Source organism: Cynoglossus semilaevis, chromosome 14 (assembly GCF_000523025.1).
Source record: "Cynoglossus semilaevis isolate Cse_v1.0 chromosome 14, Cse_v1.0, whole genome shotgun sequence".
In the NCBI taxonomy this organism is placed as follows: domain Eukaryota; kingdom Metazoa; phylum Chordata; class Actinopteri; order Pleuronectiformes; family Cynoglossidae; genus Cynoglossus; species Cynoglossus semilaevis.
Window position 1 is genome coordinate 13,250,308 of NC_024320.1, and position 15,415 is coordinate 13,265,722.

General features: G+C 41.9%; 2 protein-coding genes across 2 annotated transcripts in view; both read right to left on the minus strand.

Moving 5' to 3' along the window:
* The window catches only part of en1b (engrailed homeobox 1b), a 10,668-nt gene extending 9,609 nt beyond the window's left edge, over positions 1 to 1,059 (minus strand). Inside the window, exon 1 of the mRNA XM_017038341.2 lies at positions 39 to 1,059. Within this exon, the coding sequence (XP_016893830.1) occupies positions 39 to 522 (484 nt within the window). The 5' untranslated portion in view covers positions 523 to 1,059. The remainder of the gene's footprint in view (positions 1 to 38) is intronic.
* A 9,950-nt stretch (positions 1,060 to 11,009) lies between these two features.
* c1ql2 (complement component 1, q subcomponent-like 2) lies at positions 11,010 to 14,515 on the minus strand. Its single transcript, XM_008325192.3, has 2 exons — positions 13,596 to 14,515; positions 11,010 to 11,792 (listed from the first exon to the last, which is right to left on the minus strand). Exons 1-2 carry the CDS (start codon positions 14,196 to 14,198, stop codon positions 11,613 to 11,615), a joined length of 783 nt encoding a protein of 260 aa, XP_008323414.1. The 5' UTR covers positions 14,199 to 14,515; the 3' UTR covers positions 11,010 to 11,612.
* Positions 14,516 to 15,415: the final 900 nt, after the last annotated feature.

Sequence of the window (15,415 nt, forward strand, 5' to 3'; positions counted from 1 at the left end):
CCCGCCGCGGCGGCGCCCCCGCCCCCCCCCCCCCCCGCCGCTCCCGCCCACGCCCGCCGCGGAGGCGCCGTTAGAGTCCGCGTATCTGCTCGCCGCGTCTCCCTGCAGTAGCTTTGACGCAGGAGAGGAGGAGGAAGAGGAGCAGGGAGAAGAAGAGGAAGAAGAGGAGCTGTCGCTGCCTCCGCCGCTGCCGTTGTTGCGCTGCTGCTGCTGCTGCTGCTGCAGGAGCGGCAGCGCCGTCGCCGCCTTGGCCTGCTGACCGCGGCTCCTGCAGGAGTCCTGTTTGCTCCTGCAGCCGAAGTCCGGCCGCAGGATGTTGTCGATGAAGAAGTTGGTGGTCCTGCTCATGTGGGCCCCCTGTGCGCCCTGCAGGAGCAGTGGGGGAGGAGGAGGAGGAGGAGGAGAAGAAGGCAGGTGCGGGGACAGGGACATGGTCTCCTCCTCTGCGGAGTCCCGGGTGCTGCTGCTGCTACTGCTACTGCTGCTGCTGCTGCTGCTGCTGATCTCCTTTTGCTCTTCCATAACTACTGCCGCCGCCGCTGCCGCTGCTGCTGCTGCGGGAAGCTCGGCCGCTCCGCACTTGTTGCGCGCTGTTCCTCTCCTTCACGATCCAGTTTCCAGACTCTCGGGGCACGAATGAACGAACCAAAACAAGAAGAAGAAGAAGAAGAAGAAGAAGAAGTCCTGGTGCTGGAGTGAAGACACCAAGAACACAGTATGGTCATCACCTACAGCCGCCGCATGTCTCCACTGAGCGCGCACAACAGCGCGCAGCTCCGTGAGTGTGTTTGCGCCCCTGGAGTCGCGCGTCAAATATCAGTGCGTCCTCTCACTGCGCCAAACTCTACTGTAACACACTCTCTCCCTCACACACACCCTATCTCTCTCGCTCTCTTCCCAATCCCTCTCTCGCTGATTTACTCAGCCGGAAGCGCGTGTGCACGAACAGGCAGCCAATGGCGCAACAGAAACCGTCACTGTCACTGTCCAAGGTGGCCAATCAGAGACGCAACGTGCGCGGAGTAAACCCGAGATCAGTTTTCATCATCATCATCGTCACACACACACACACACACACACACACACACACACAGCCACGCGCTCCAGTTCATATGTATGTTAATAACAATGTTAATCAAAATGTTCCCTTATTTACGAAAACTGTTCCGTCACAGGGTTTTTAGCCTAAAGCTCTCACTTTCTGTGACTCGTTTAAAATGTATCACTGTATTCATTCATAAATTGTCACAAATATTGGACAATTAGAAAGAAAACGCACGGAATGTTGTCGATCTTCTCCAAATTTAAACATTTTAAAATGTGGTTAAAAATGAAATCTAAAAATGTTTTTATTGTTAGAGCAACATTTCGATAAACCGTCGGTGAGCAGCTCGATAAATGACCGAAACGACGGTGTTAAAGGACGAGTCCGTCAAATGAGTCAACATAAATTCTTCTCTTCTATTAAAAATGACATGGGATTTTATTATGATTTTTTTTTCTTTATTTGAAAATGTTTTCTCTTTAATTCCTCTGCGTTTTTTAAGTATTTGCTTTTTGTTCATTTTTTTTCTCATCGCGGATTTAAAAAAAAAACCCTAACTGACTTAGGAAAACTAAATCAAAATGAAATTCATTTTCGAAATAAACATTTAATTTTTTGTATTTCATCTTCAAAGTTGAAACTCAATTTTATTGATATTTAAGGATAATGTTTTTATTAATATTTTTTAAAGCGTATCAGACACGTTTCCCAGATAAACGTTATGACAAGATCATAAAAATCTGATTTTTTTTCTTCATTTTTAGTGTTGGATCATATAATTAATTAGAACGTATTTAAGCTGGACGGTAAAATACATTTGACAGTTACAGTTCAACTTTATTAAAAAGTTGTTTTTTTCCCCTAAAAACAAAAGATCGTTTGTTCTGTGTTCGTGTTGTGTCATCGCGTGTTCTTACGTCATTATTTTGGACCCTTTAAGATCGTCTTGAAATTTGACAAATCTTTAAATAAAGGTTGTTTTAAAAGTCATTATTCGTGGTAAAACATGTTCAGTAATGTGTCCCTGGTGCAGCTGAGAGTGTGTTTAATGATAATGAAAATTTACTACATCATAACAGTGATGAAGTGTTGATTTTAACAGGAGAAAACTCTATCCCTGCTCATTCCTGGCCTCTTAATTAAACTGCCATTGTGCACGAATCAGTGCTAAATGAGGCCGGTGTCGTGGACGCGCCGTTGTGCACTCTCTCCTCCCCCTCCTCCTCCCCCTCCCTCCTCCTCCGCCCCCTCCTCCTGCTCCTGCTCTTTAAAGATACTTTATAGCTTTTAATTAGTCTTTATTCTGCTCCTCTTCATCAGAGCCTCCTGCTGTCAGCGGCTCCTGGCAGGGCCCTTCATCACACGCGGACGCGCTCCGAGGCCTTATGCCCGCTCGTGCATGCGCGTGTGTTTGTGTGTCCGTGTTTGTGTACCGCTGCTGCTGCTGCTGCTGCTGATAAAGCATGTTGAATAAAAGCGAGGAAAAAAAGGAGGCGAACACACACACACACACACCTACAGACGCTCATGCACATAAATACACACATGCACGAGCACACACGCACGCGCTCTATTTAATGGAATGACTTTATTGACGTCTCGGAGGCTCCTGATTCATTTCACCTTTCAGACTCTGCTGCTGCTGCTGCTGTTGCTGCTGCTGCAGTAATGGGATGATGAATGAACTGACACACACGTATACACACACACACACACACACACACACACACACACTGTAGTCTACAGCAGTGAAGACTCTCAGTGATTGTAAAGCTGCTCCTGAAATTGAGTCTGGAGCCTTAAAGGGCCTCTTAGAGACCTTCATATTTCCTCACATCTTTTGGACTAAATGTTGTCCTCCCAGCTTCAGACCACGAATCAACACATACACACACACACGCACGGCTCTGTGTTTGTTACAATCTATGTATGTTTACTATTTAAAAAACTAAAGTCTGCAGAAATCTGCTAAAAACAGGAACAGGACGTAACACAGTTTGGTCAGCATCTATGATGTCTGGCTCTGTAGTAGAGCTGCTGTGGTGGTTTATGGTTGTACCACGACTGTATGGAGCAGTAAAGCTGCACATGTGGGTTGGACCACGTTCTGGTCCTGATGAGTGAGGCTGTGGTGAAGGTCAGGGTGGAACCTATTGGTTCTGGATACTGACTTGACAATAACTGGTTCTGGTTTGGTTTGGCTGTGTGTGTGTGTGTGTGTGTGTGTGTGTCCTTCAACTGACACGAGAATCATCCTGCTTGATATTCTCTGTTCATTTACACGTTTTATTCTGAGCCTTGTAAATACATTACGATAATATTATGTATTCTTTTGTCTTTTTTAACATTTAACATTTAGTTTTTGTTCATTGAGTTTTATCATTATTATTTTCAAAAATAATGTCAACGTTTCACTTGTTTATGTTTTGTTGTTAATACTATTTAAGTAGATTGAATCTGTTTAAATATTTTGCTTCAACCGTTTTTGTTCTTCGACTGCATTTTTTAATGATTGTTTTGTGTTTTCAACGTTTTTGAGTAATTTCTGATATTTTTACAATATTCACAGATCCAGAAAAATATATAAATATATGTTCTATACCAATCTTGTCTTCAGGGTAAAAAAGTAATGACATCGTAATTAAGCTATTAAAATGGTAACGTAGAACGTTGTTGCGTTACCCAGGTGAAATCTTTGTGGGGTTGTGCTGCCATCTTGTGGAAAGAGTTTGTCAGACGCATTACATAACAGTGATATGAAGTGGTTTAAAAATAACATTAAATTATATTCTTCTTCATCTTCTCACTACTGTTTCATAGACTTTTAATCTACAGTTATTATCCTCAGATATCCTTAGGAACCTCTATAAGTATCACAAACTATTTAGATTTTCTGTCATTAACGTATTTTCAGCTATGAATTTTCTCTTCAAACCATTATTATATGGTGTTTCATATAAAGGTTTTAACGCAGTTAATTATAGACACATGTTTACGAAGATGTTTTCAGAATCTGGCCTAAAAAAACTAATGCACTACTCTATATGTCCACAAGATGTCAGAATATATCTTAGAGAAATGCTATCAAATACAACTGAAATAATACATTTGTTACAGCTGCGAGGAATCTGTCCACACATTTGGTTTTATTCCAGCGCTGTCTGTTTGTCTCGCATCTGTCTGTCCTTTCTATGTCTGTCTGTATTGACTTGTCTTTTCGTGTGTCTTTCAACCTGTCTGACTGTCTGACTGTCTCTCTGACTGTCTGCCTGTCTGTCTTTCTCTAACATTCAGTCTCTGTTTTTCTTTCAGTGTCTTTCTCTGTCTCTCAGCTCCCCACCTGTCTCTCCCTCCGTCTCAGTCTCAGTCTCCGTCTTTGTCTGCGGCTCATCCATTAGTCAGTAGTTAGAAGCAGAGGTTGCCTGGCATTGACCTTTGCCCTGCGCTCACATGCTCTCACACTCACCTCTCATCAATAATGGAGCTGAATATTAATGCAGATAAATAATTAATCTGTGGAGCAGAGTCCACTGAGTCCTAATGAGGAGACGGGGACAAATGGCTCCTCTCTTATTACGTCTTGCTGAGAAGTTTGCCAAAGCTCTAGGTGATGATATCAAGATAAATGAGCTCCTCTCATGGGCTGGCAGATGAAATCCTTCCCCGTGGTTTGTTCTGAGCTTGTTGATCAAAGCTGACGTTCATTTTGACTTCTGTTTTTGTTTGTTTGTTTGTTTTAGCTTGAATGGAAAATGTTGTTTTTATTCCTATACAGTGTTTCCCAACCTTTTTTAACCACAACAAAAATGTACATTAGAAAAGTCCCATGGTGCACCACCAGACAAACATGTCCCAATAGTGAATCACTGCCTGTAAACCTTTGTTACTGTCTGAAATATAGTAAACAAGTATGAAGCCCACGCCTGTTTACATTTGTTATTAAACCAAATGACCAGAGCATAGACTATTTACATTGAATGTAGACTGTAAACTGGTGTGAAGTTGACCAGCTAACTACAGTGCTGTAAACTTCAGAGGACACAAACTGGTTCAGACTGGATCTAGACTTAATGAACAGGTGTAAACTGGATTGACTCTCTGTTCACCGTGTGTGAGAAGATGTCAAATGTTTGAAGACAACAGGTGTAACATCGATGTGCAGTGTGTGAACTGGTGTACAGAGAGTTGAACCATGATGGTGGGGTCAAGTGGACCTGACGTAGCTGAATGAACACCGTGTGCTGGGTTTAAAATGGCAGTCGGTCAATAGTCACCACTGGGTGGTGTAAACTGCTTTAAAGTTTACACCACAGACTAAGTGTGTTTAAACTGCACTCAGAGGTTGGAGCGAGGTGTGAACGGCAGGAAGGCTTTGGTTACTGACTTTTATAAACATGTTCCAAGATGACCAAATATTTAAAGAATAGATTTTACCCAGAGCCTCGCCTGTTTATTTTAGAATTAGCTTAAATTTCCTTTGGACTTTCTGAGCCTTGTTCACTCTGTCAGCCGTCCAGTGGAATGGTGACTTGTCCAAGGACCTTTATTAATTTAACAGTGTGTTTCTCTGGAGGTTTCGGGGGAAACCGTGTCATAAATCTGTCATGTGTGACTGCGGTGGAGTAAAAGGTTGAAGAAATAAGTCAAAGGAGCAGGTGGCTCCGATTGTAAGGAGGCCAATGAGGAGTATATCCTTCATCTCTCCTCTGGATGATGACAGTGACGAGGCCAGGAATCCAGATGAGACAGAGAGAGGAGAGAGAGGATCCTCAGAGAGATGACTGAAAGGTTAGAGAGGCTTCAGGCAGCTACACTGATTAGCACACACACACACACACACAAACATGAACACACACACACCCATAATACTGGATTCAGCTTGCACCGCAGACTCATTCTAATGTGTCTGGACACAAGCTGTAACACTGGGATGATTTGTTAGCATGCAGCTCATCAGCTCTTCAACATGACACCATTGTATCACAGACTGGTGGATCTGGTTGACTGATGATTTTAGCTCACAGAGACACAGCAGTTGTTGGTCTCCTGCCCCCGGAGGTCAGTTTGTGTTACTGAGGTAAATGTGAAAAGGGCCATTTCTCGTGCGCCGATTGACAGAGTAACACATTCACACCTCGTTTTCCAGTGGTCTTGTGTTAGAAAAGGCCTTTTCACGCTCACATATTATAAACAAACAACATGGAGGAGCAGAGAGCTGTGGTCGTATCAGGAAATATTAAAGGAATATCATCTTATAAATTATGTTGACATGGTCTACCGCTGCCTCTGTCACAAAATCCAGATGTCTTACTGTGTCACCTACTGTTTAATATCCTTTGTTCAAAACCACTGCTGTTACACACGCTGGCCACAGGAGGCAGCAGTGGGCATGTAACATGTGTTTTAAGCCAGTGATGTAGCAGATATAGTTTAATGCTTTGTGTGAGTTTTAACCAGGGAATTTGTTTCTGAAATTCACCCACACCAGACTCCACAGCTCCCTCCTGTGGTCAGCTGTTCTCAGTCATATAAATCTAGTTTGGTTTGTGGTTTGTCAAAATTCTTTTTGGTCTGTGAGTCAGTGAGAAAAAGCCGAGGACCAGTTGTTAAGGTACAGAAGAGTGGAGGAGATGCTGTTCACTGTAAAACACACTTAAAACAAACCTGAAGTGTCCCTTTAACTGAGCAGGAGAAGGAGGAGGAGGAGGAGGAGGAGGAGGAGAGTGAAAGTGTTTCAGTGCTGTAAAAACTTGTGTCTGTCATGACAAACTGAAGGAGGAGACGGGACATGAATAATGAGGATGTGAGTGGGAGAGGAGGTCGACGGGGAGAGGTGCATGATGGGATAACGGGATCAACAGCGTGTGTGTGTGTGTGTGTGTGTGTGTGTGTCAGATTGATCTGTGCTTTAGCCTCCTTTAGCCTCTCATTATGGTTGAACCCCGAGAACAAGACAGAGACGTTTTTCCTGACACCTCTGACATTTTCCTGCTCCTGTAAATCATCCACCTGAAAAAATATGATGAGGAAGATGATGAGAATGATGATGAAGGTTAGACAGGTGTAGATAAAGATGATGACAGTCGGTGCGATAATAAGGACGAACATGAAAATGTGGATGAGAAGTTCATGAAAATAATGACTACAGATGATGACGACGACGAGGAGGAGCCGACGGTTGATGAAGATCAGACGGTGATGGTTGATGACTCTCGATGCTGATAAGAGCTGTGATGAGGCTGAGTATAAATCTATGGATGATGACGATGATTGATTGATGGCTACAATTACGACGGTAAAGATTAGGACACTGAGGATGGAAATGAGAAAGAGAATAGAAAATGGAGGTTTGGTCCAGTTGATGAGAATAATCACTACATAGATTACATTCATAAGGATGAAGATGAAGAGGAGGAAGACAAAAATGACGATCAGTGCCATGATACAGAAGAGTAAAACATTAGATGATGATGAGAATAATAATGTTTGTCGGGAAGTTAGAGAGAAAGAACATGAGATAGGAATGATGATGAGGATTAGGGTTAACGTAGGATGAAGATGAGTCTGATGTCTGTGTGAAGAGGACAGTGAGGACGGAGGTGATAGTGATGTTTCACTGACAGAGACGCAGCCTCGACTGCCTCACGTCATATGAATGCACGGGAGGAGCAGCTGAGGTTCACAGAAGTTCTCGTCGTTCCGCTGTCTCCGCACTTAATGAGATGAAGTTGTCCAGTGTCGGAGGACGTCTCTCATGCAGCCGTCCTCTTCCCATTTCTCTCACGCTCACATTTGCATCTCAGACATGAACGTGGATCAATCATGTGGAGAATGAGCAGAGGTTTTAAAAATGTCCTGGTGATTGTCTGCCTGAGCCCACGGCTCCGTCAGCTGTCATTTATCATCAGTGACATCACTGCGCTACTTCCTGTCGACTCGTGTGTGCCTTTGTGTGTGTGTTTGAGTTTAAAACCCCGTGTTAATTATTTTTGGTTCATCAGTATCTGCTGCTGTCATGTACCCAGTCCTTAGACATTCAGCCTAAAATCCATTTTACGATCCCTGTCTTAGATAAATATGGGACAGCTTTTGGCTAGCTACTAGCTATTTGTTGGCTAACTAACCACTATACACTATTAGCTATCAACACTATGTATTGTATCTAAAGGTTTTTCTCCATCAGCTTTCATTGTTTTTACAGGAAATTCTATTTATCTTTTAATTTGTAATATTTTTGTTAATTTGCCTTCATTAATTTGTTTGTAAATTCATTTCAAATTCTAATTTTTTTTTTACTTTTATAAAATGTTTTAACATGTATTATAATAGTTAGCTATACCTAGACTTTTTTTTATCTCTTGTCTATTTTATTAGTCTTTCTGTTAACCTTGCAGGTTTGACTTCCATCTCCAGACGTTACGTTACTACAAAGTGTACGGCGTTTAGCGCTGTTGTTACAACTGTGTCTGTTGACTTGATTTTAATTGTATTGTTTAACCCTTTTAACTGAGCTTCCTGTCAACTTACATTTTAATCTGTGTGTGTGTGTGTGTGTGTGTGTGTGTGTGTGTGTGTGTGTTTCGTCCTCTCTTCTTATCCATCATCAGATGAATTTTCTCTGCTCAATCTGTCACTCCACGATTCCTCACTGTCCCCCAGAGCAGCAGGCCACTGCAGCCCCATCATCTATTCTGTAGTTATAAATGTACTGCTGCGTGTGCACGTGCACGCGCACGAGCATCTATCTGGTATTCACTGACACATCCTACTGCTGCTGATGTCTCAGTTAGTGTCAGCCGCTCCACTCCTCACCCTGAATGAGTGCAGACGAGGCCGCCCAGCTTTTACTTTATGACATCATCACTTCTGTTCACCTTTCACGACCTCGTTCAACAAAGCTGCTCTCTGTCAGGAATCATTTTTCACTTCAATTACCTCTGTACGACCCCATTCTTAAACCTTTTCTAAAGTAGAAGAAAAGTTTTCCTTCTTCATTTCAAATCTCCATGAAGAGAATCGGTGATTTCACATTAGAGTGCAGTAGAATGGTCTGTCCAATCAGCTTCCAGGTAAGTTAGAAAGTTACTACGTCAATGTTTCATCTTCCACCTTATGTGTTTGTAGCTCTTTGTTCCTAACCTCAGTGTCACAGATGGTAAGCTGAAATCTGTTATACTCTGTCACGTCTTCCCGTCATGACGACTGTGTATTCTGGTACTTTAAAAAAACAAACAAAACAATACAAAAAAACCCCCGAAATCCTGTAGACAGGATCTGATCTAAAGCTAGAGTCCAGTTTTACCTCCTCAGATGTCTTCACTTCACATCAGATAATTTACACTTCATGTTTTGTCATTTAACAAAGTACATACACAACATATGAAGCCCACACACACACACACACACACACACACAGCTGTTTACACACAGCTCCCGTCCATTTAAATGGAAATTGTGCAAAACAAATATTAGCATGTTATTATCATGGAGGATAAAGCTCTTATTAAGGTGCACACTGGGGTTTTTCTTCACAGGGCTGTTTGGTGTGGGGTTTTTTTTAAATCAAAAACACCTGGATTTCCAGGAAATGTAATCAGATTTTAGGCACATGCCAGTGTAAATCTCAGTTTTTCATAATCTGTTTACTTTGGTGTATTTATGTACAAAAATGCAATTAACCTCATTAGCTGCTTCTTTTTTGATTGCGACTGATTTTGTTTTTTAACTAAAAAACAAACAAAAAAAAGAAACACTTTCTAAATCTTCTTCTTTCTCAAACTTCAAGAAGAGAATGAATTACTGTGGCAGACACCAGTTCTTCAACCACTACTGGTACTTTAGTGGGTTTATATACTGTAAATAATAAAAAGTAAAGTATTACTATGATTGAATATACTAAGTTTATTTACTACACTTTTAAAATCTATTTTCACCTTAAGATAATAGTTTGTCAAGAACAGGATGTTGACGTCTGTAAATCAAAGATTCTCCAGCAGTGATTTCGTGTCACAGGAACACGAGAGCTTTTGGTCTTACTGCTGCCCCCTGTGGTCAGTTTGTGTCTCTGTGGTGAATCCACGCAAAAGAAAGCAAATGCTGAAATCATCAAATACTACATTCAAACTCACTGTTGGAGCCATCAGTGGATCAACAACTGCTGTGTCGTCCTGGTCACATGATGACGTAAATGATAGACGTCCAAACTGCACACATTTTCTGTCAAACAGTTTTTATTGTCAGACTTGAGAACCGAACAGTGTAACTCCACACGTCCGTGTGTCTGTCCACCTAACTGTCCAGTGAAACATTGAAAGTACCACAGTACTGTTTGCTACAATGATCACAGCACGAGTCTGGACTTCACAGGTTAAAACTTTGATGAATGTCAGTTTGTTGATGTCAAGTCTGTTACCGCTCCGGTCGTACGCTGTGGGTTAGACATTTTATTACACTTTTATTGCAAAGTTTATACTACAGTAAGAGGAAAGAGGATATGTAGTCTTACTATACTAAAACTGCAAACAGACAGAAAATAAATAAATAAATACAAGATTGAAAACATTTAAATAAACGTCACACTCTACAAAATATTAAAAACATGTTTCATGTTTTTTATCCCGCTGTTCTAATCACTTTTCCAACCAGAAAACACAGAATCACACACACACCAAAGTCTTTAGTGAAAATGAGTGATTTTAGATCAAATCTACTAAAGATGTTGCTCCATTTTAGCTTTGTTCAAATGTACATTTTTGTGACTTCAGTTTAAAAGTAGGGATGTCCGATAATACCGGTCGATACTGGCATAATGATCTGTAAGAATCGTTATCGGTGATCTGAAAATAGTTTGGGGGAGAAATGGCTGTATATTAGAGTGAAAGTCACTAGATGGCAGCACTGCAGCTCATTTAATCTACAGATAAACAAATCCATATTACCAGGCCTATATAGGAATCGGTTAATATCGGAATCGGAAATTAAGTGTTTGGGAAATATCAGCATATCGGATATTGGCAAAAAGTTCGAATCAGATATCCCTATTTAAAAGATTATGTCAGTGACACTAACTGACCACTGGAGGCAGTTGTGGACCAGCATCTCTTCTGTCCCTGTGAGTTAAAATCTTTTTTTTTTTCAATGGGCTTTGTCACGGGGGAGTTATGTTTAGTTTAATTTCTTGTTGTAAAATTGTGTCTGACAATGTGATGAAGCTTCAGATGATTTGTTTACACTTTTGGCAGATTATGATGAGACACAGTCTTCTTGTCTCTGACTGGTTCTCCGTGACGTCAGAACTTCACAAAGCCACATTTTAAACTTGTATTGAAATGTATATAACATGTAACACTTGATATTTGAAATAACTTAAATCAAACATAGACTGAAGATGTTTAGTTGAAGTTAGATCCAATCTCTCTCTGTCAGCAGTGAAAACCAGACTCCAGTGTTAAAACCACAGCAGGAAAAAGAAAATCTACATTGACCCCATGGTGGCACGCTTTCCTCACAGAGAAGATCAAACACATCTGACCACATCTCTGAAACAGTTTTTTGGAGCTTGGAATCTTTAGTCCGGGTACAGGATGAATCCGGAGAAGGTGCTGTACTTGTTGTTGTTCCCACCGTGGGCTTTGCCTCCGTCCAGTTTGACGTAGACCTCGTCCCCAGAGTCCAGGTGCAGCACGGCGCTGTTGCTGGCGTAGTCGTAGTTCTGGTCTGCATCCTGAGCGATGGCGCTGGCTCGGACCTGGAGAAACAGCGGGGACAGCGATAAGCATCACTTTGACAAAGAGAGAGAGCAGAAAGGACCAGGGCGTCAGACCTCAGGGGCAGTGACGGAGTGAAAAGGACGGGAGCTTCAAATAGAACAAAACATTTGACCTTAACCTTTATCAGTGTTTTATCAAATAAATGTTAAGCGGAATAAAAATCTCCTCGTGTCATTTTTCTGACTGAAGGTACAAGATGTGGAAAAGGTGGCAACTTTTCTCTTTATTTTGAATTTATTTTCTTTTTTTCCTCTATGTTTTCATAAATATAAAATAGCGACAATAGAAGACAATCTAGTTTTCTAGTTTTTTAAAAACAACAAAACTGAAGAATAAAATTCACCTGACTAAAACAATTCAAATAATATAAAAATGAAGGACAGACCTAAAGGGTCTGTCCTCCACCTTTTCTCAGAGAAATGTCCCAAAAATGACGAGACAAAGCAGAGACCTCCTGCTGTGGATATGTGTCTCTGAGTGTCCCCGACTTAAGATGACATTTATGCCAACTTTCATTATTAACATATATACAGTATATGCATAAATATGCTCTGTATATATACTATATATATGCAGTGTGTATATATTTATATATTTTCACACACACACACATAAATACATATAAATGTCATGATCTCCCTCCACTAACTCTCTGTGAATCTGTTTCGAGCTTCAGTTCTGAGGACGTTGACTAACCAGGTTCCATTTTCCCACGGGAGCGTGACAGATTGTTTAAGAAGCTTCTAAGATTCTGGGTCGGACCGGTCGGACATCTGTCTGCACGATGGAGACACCATCCAACCACCAGACGCCATTTACGTCGTTTAGATGACCATCAGCAGTGTGACTGAGGTGAGGACTGTTACATCACCAGCACCAGTGGAACGTCACTAAGTCACTAACTGATGACTAGTGTGGGGGAGGTCCAGGACCAGCTCCTCCACTGAACCACTGCACCGTCACTGACACTCTTCATGTGCTGGTGATGGAACAAGAGGTTTCACACCCAGCTTTTTGAAACTGTTGCTATCACTGACTATCAGAAACTACAGGTCACCAACAGGTGTGTCAGGAGCCTGACGTCTGACTGAAGAAGAAAAATCAGAAGATAGATTTTTGCTAACTTATGAATAAATTTATTTTATTATTGTTCAACTTTTTATTTCTCAGCTGCAGAGAATTATGGTTCTTTGGTTCCAAATCTTTTTTTGTTTTGGTTTCCAAAAAAACCAAAACAAAAAAAAAAGTTTTAAAATGAGCTTCATTGTAAAAAATAAAATAAAATAAAAATCATAATTTCCTTAGTCTGAAAAATAAACTAAATAAACACAAAACTATTAGAATGAAGAAGAAGAACTTTCCTTATTTCAAAAATTTAAAAAAAACAACAAAAAACTGGACAAACTGTTGAACTGCTTCAATCTGTGGTCCTCCAAAAATAAATCACTGCTCATCAGTTTAGGTCGTTGATGTGACGTGACCTCCATACAGCTGTCGGTCTGTAGCAGCCGAGATTTTACGCGCGACAAAAGCCCAAATTTCTGCCGTTGAGACGCGCGTGAAAAGTGAGCACACACATTCATGATGTTCCCGGGACTTTACCAAGACCCTGAGTAACATGAATGTGTAGTGACAAAATCCCGTCACGCCTGAAAATACATCTGACCCGAGGCGAGACCGTGCGCTTTTGTGCGTAAAATGTGCGTAAAATGGAAGAAGTGGCACGTTGCTTAGATTTATACGTGGTTTCTTTGGCTTGTGCGTGTACGCGTGCGTGTCACCTGTCCGTTCTTGCACAGGTCGGCCCACATGCTGGTTCCGTCCCCACCCCGCATCAGGACGTGGTAGGTAAAGAAGTAGATCCCGGAAACCTGGCAGGTGAACTTTCCTGTGCTCGGGTCGTAGTGGTTCCCCAGGTTCGTAATGACGTCGTCGAACTTCAGAACCTCGTATCCTTCATGCGGGTTCTTTAGACCCACGTAGAACGCCACCCTGTATGTGAAGACGGTGGCGTTAGCGCCGTCCGACGCGTCCCCGCTCCCGGACCCGGCAGATCCACTCAGCGCCGGGAATGAGATTTTGCTGTGGCCGCGTTGACCCGGAGGACCCCGCGGACCCGGGGGTCCTGGTTCTCCAGGAGGTCCCCTCGGTCCCGGTTTACCCGGTCTGCCTGGTTCTCCGCGTCCTCCCTGCGCCACCCGCGGCTGAGGGGCGACTTCGTCCCCGCTCTGAACCAGCTCCACGGCTGTGGCACCTCCTGGTTTAGGAGTGTATGGGTCACAGACCATCCTGCAAGTTCCCATCATCTCATAGTAATGAGCTGAAGCTCCGGTGGTGCGGATCAGAAGAACCGGGATCACGACTACCAGAACCAGGAGCACCATAGTGAAGACCAGGACCAGGGTCCACTTGGAGCGTCCAGGTCTGGGGCAGTTGCAGGGCAGGATGAGCTGGTCTGGACTCGAATCCTAATTGAGGACGTGGTTCTGGAGAGACGGGGATTTAGAGATCATCACTGAGACCAGATGTGGTTCTGAAAATGCGCAGGAGAGAAAGAGCGTCTGCGCTGCAGCGGAGTGAGAGTCCAGAGGCGCATCCACAGTAAAGACAGCGACATACGACGGAAACTGGGGAGTGCTGACTTTCAAAATAAAACTATTACAGGAAACTGTTTTTGGTCGCGATTTTTTCTAACTTTATAATAAATAAACGCAACACAGACAGTGTTTTTACTTTTTACGTCTTAATTGAATGAGACTTATTCAATTTCAATCAAGTTTAACGAACAACTAACGAAAAACTCTTTAATAATAACCTTATACACTGCAAAATGTTTTATTTGTTTAAGAAATACAAACATTTATGGATATAATATCATTTTTTGCAACGTTTTAACACATTCTGTGTACATATATTACATAGGTAAATATATTGTATGTATTTACAACCTTCAAAATCCTGATAATCCAATGTAGGTCTTCTGGGGTTTTTTGTTTGTTTGTTTGTTTGTTTGTTTGTTTTTTGTTTATCAAAAACATTATCGGTTAAATTCACAGCAGAAGATCAGACTTTAATAATTTCATTTTGAATTAATGCAGGAATTAGACTTGAACTGACAGAGAAAAGCACTTGTGTAAAGTCGGATCATCTGTTTATTTGATGTGACTCAGAAAAGGAAGAATAACAGGTACATTCCTTTCAGCCGGAAGCCCAATAAAAAATGAATATATGTATGGAATTTTAAAATCAGTCTTCTGCATATTTATCACGATGAACCCTAGGGGTCGCTGCTGCTGCCCTTACGTCGGATCTTTTTTCATGTTGCATACATTCCTTCGCTCATTTCCCTGTGGAATATTCAGTGTTTCAGACACACATCCATAAACCTCGCAGTGATAAAAAATCATATCTGTGTGTGTGGGAATCTGAAACTCATCTGACACGGTTTAAATCATTCTTTTAAATCTGTGTCAAAGACTGCACTTTGAATAAATGTGGAGGATTATGAAGGGGAAATAATCAGCGACTTGTCTCGCCCTCATATGGATTTAGTTTCAAGTAAAATTGAGGATTAAATGATTGAAAAGTTCACACCATCATA

What these genes read in the sequence shown, in the direction of transcription:
- c1ql2 (XM_008325192.3), bottom strand. Translation starts at nt 14,198, where the DNA reads ATGGTGCTCCTGGTTCTGGTAGTCGTGATCCCGGTTCTTCTGATCCGC. An exon ending in ACCTGTGCAAGAACGGACAG is followed by an intron (nt 11,793 to 13,595) that starts GTGACACGCACG and finishes CTGTTTCTCCAG; the next exon opens with GTCCGAGCCAGCGCCATCGC.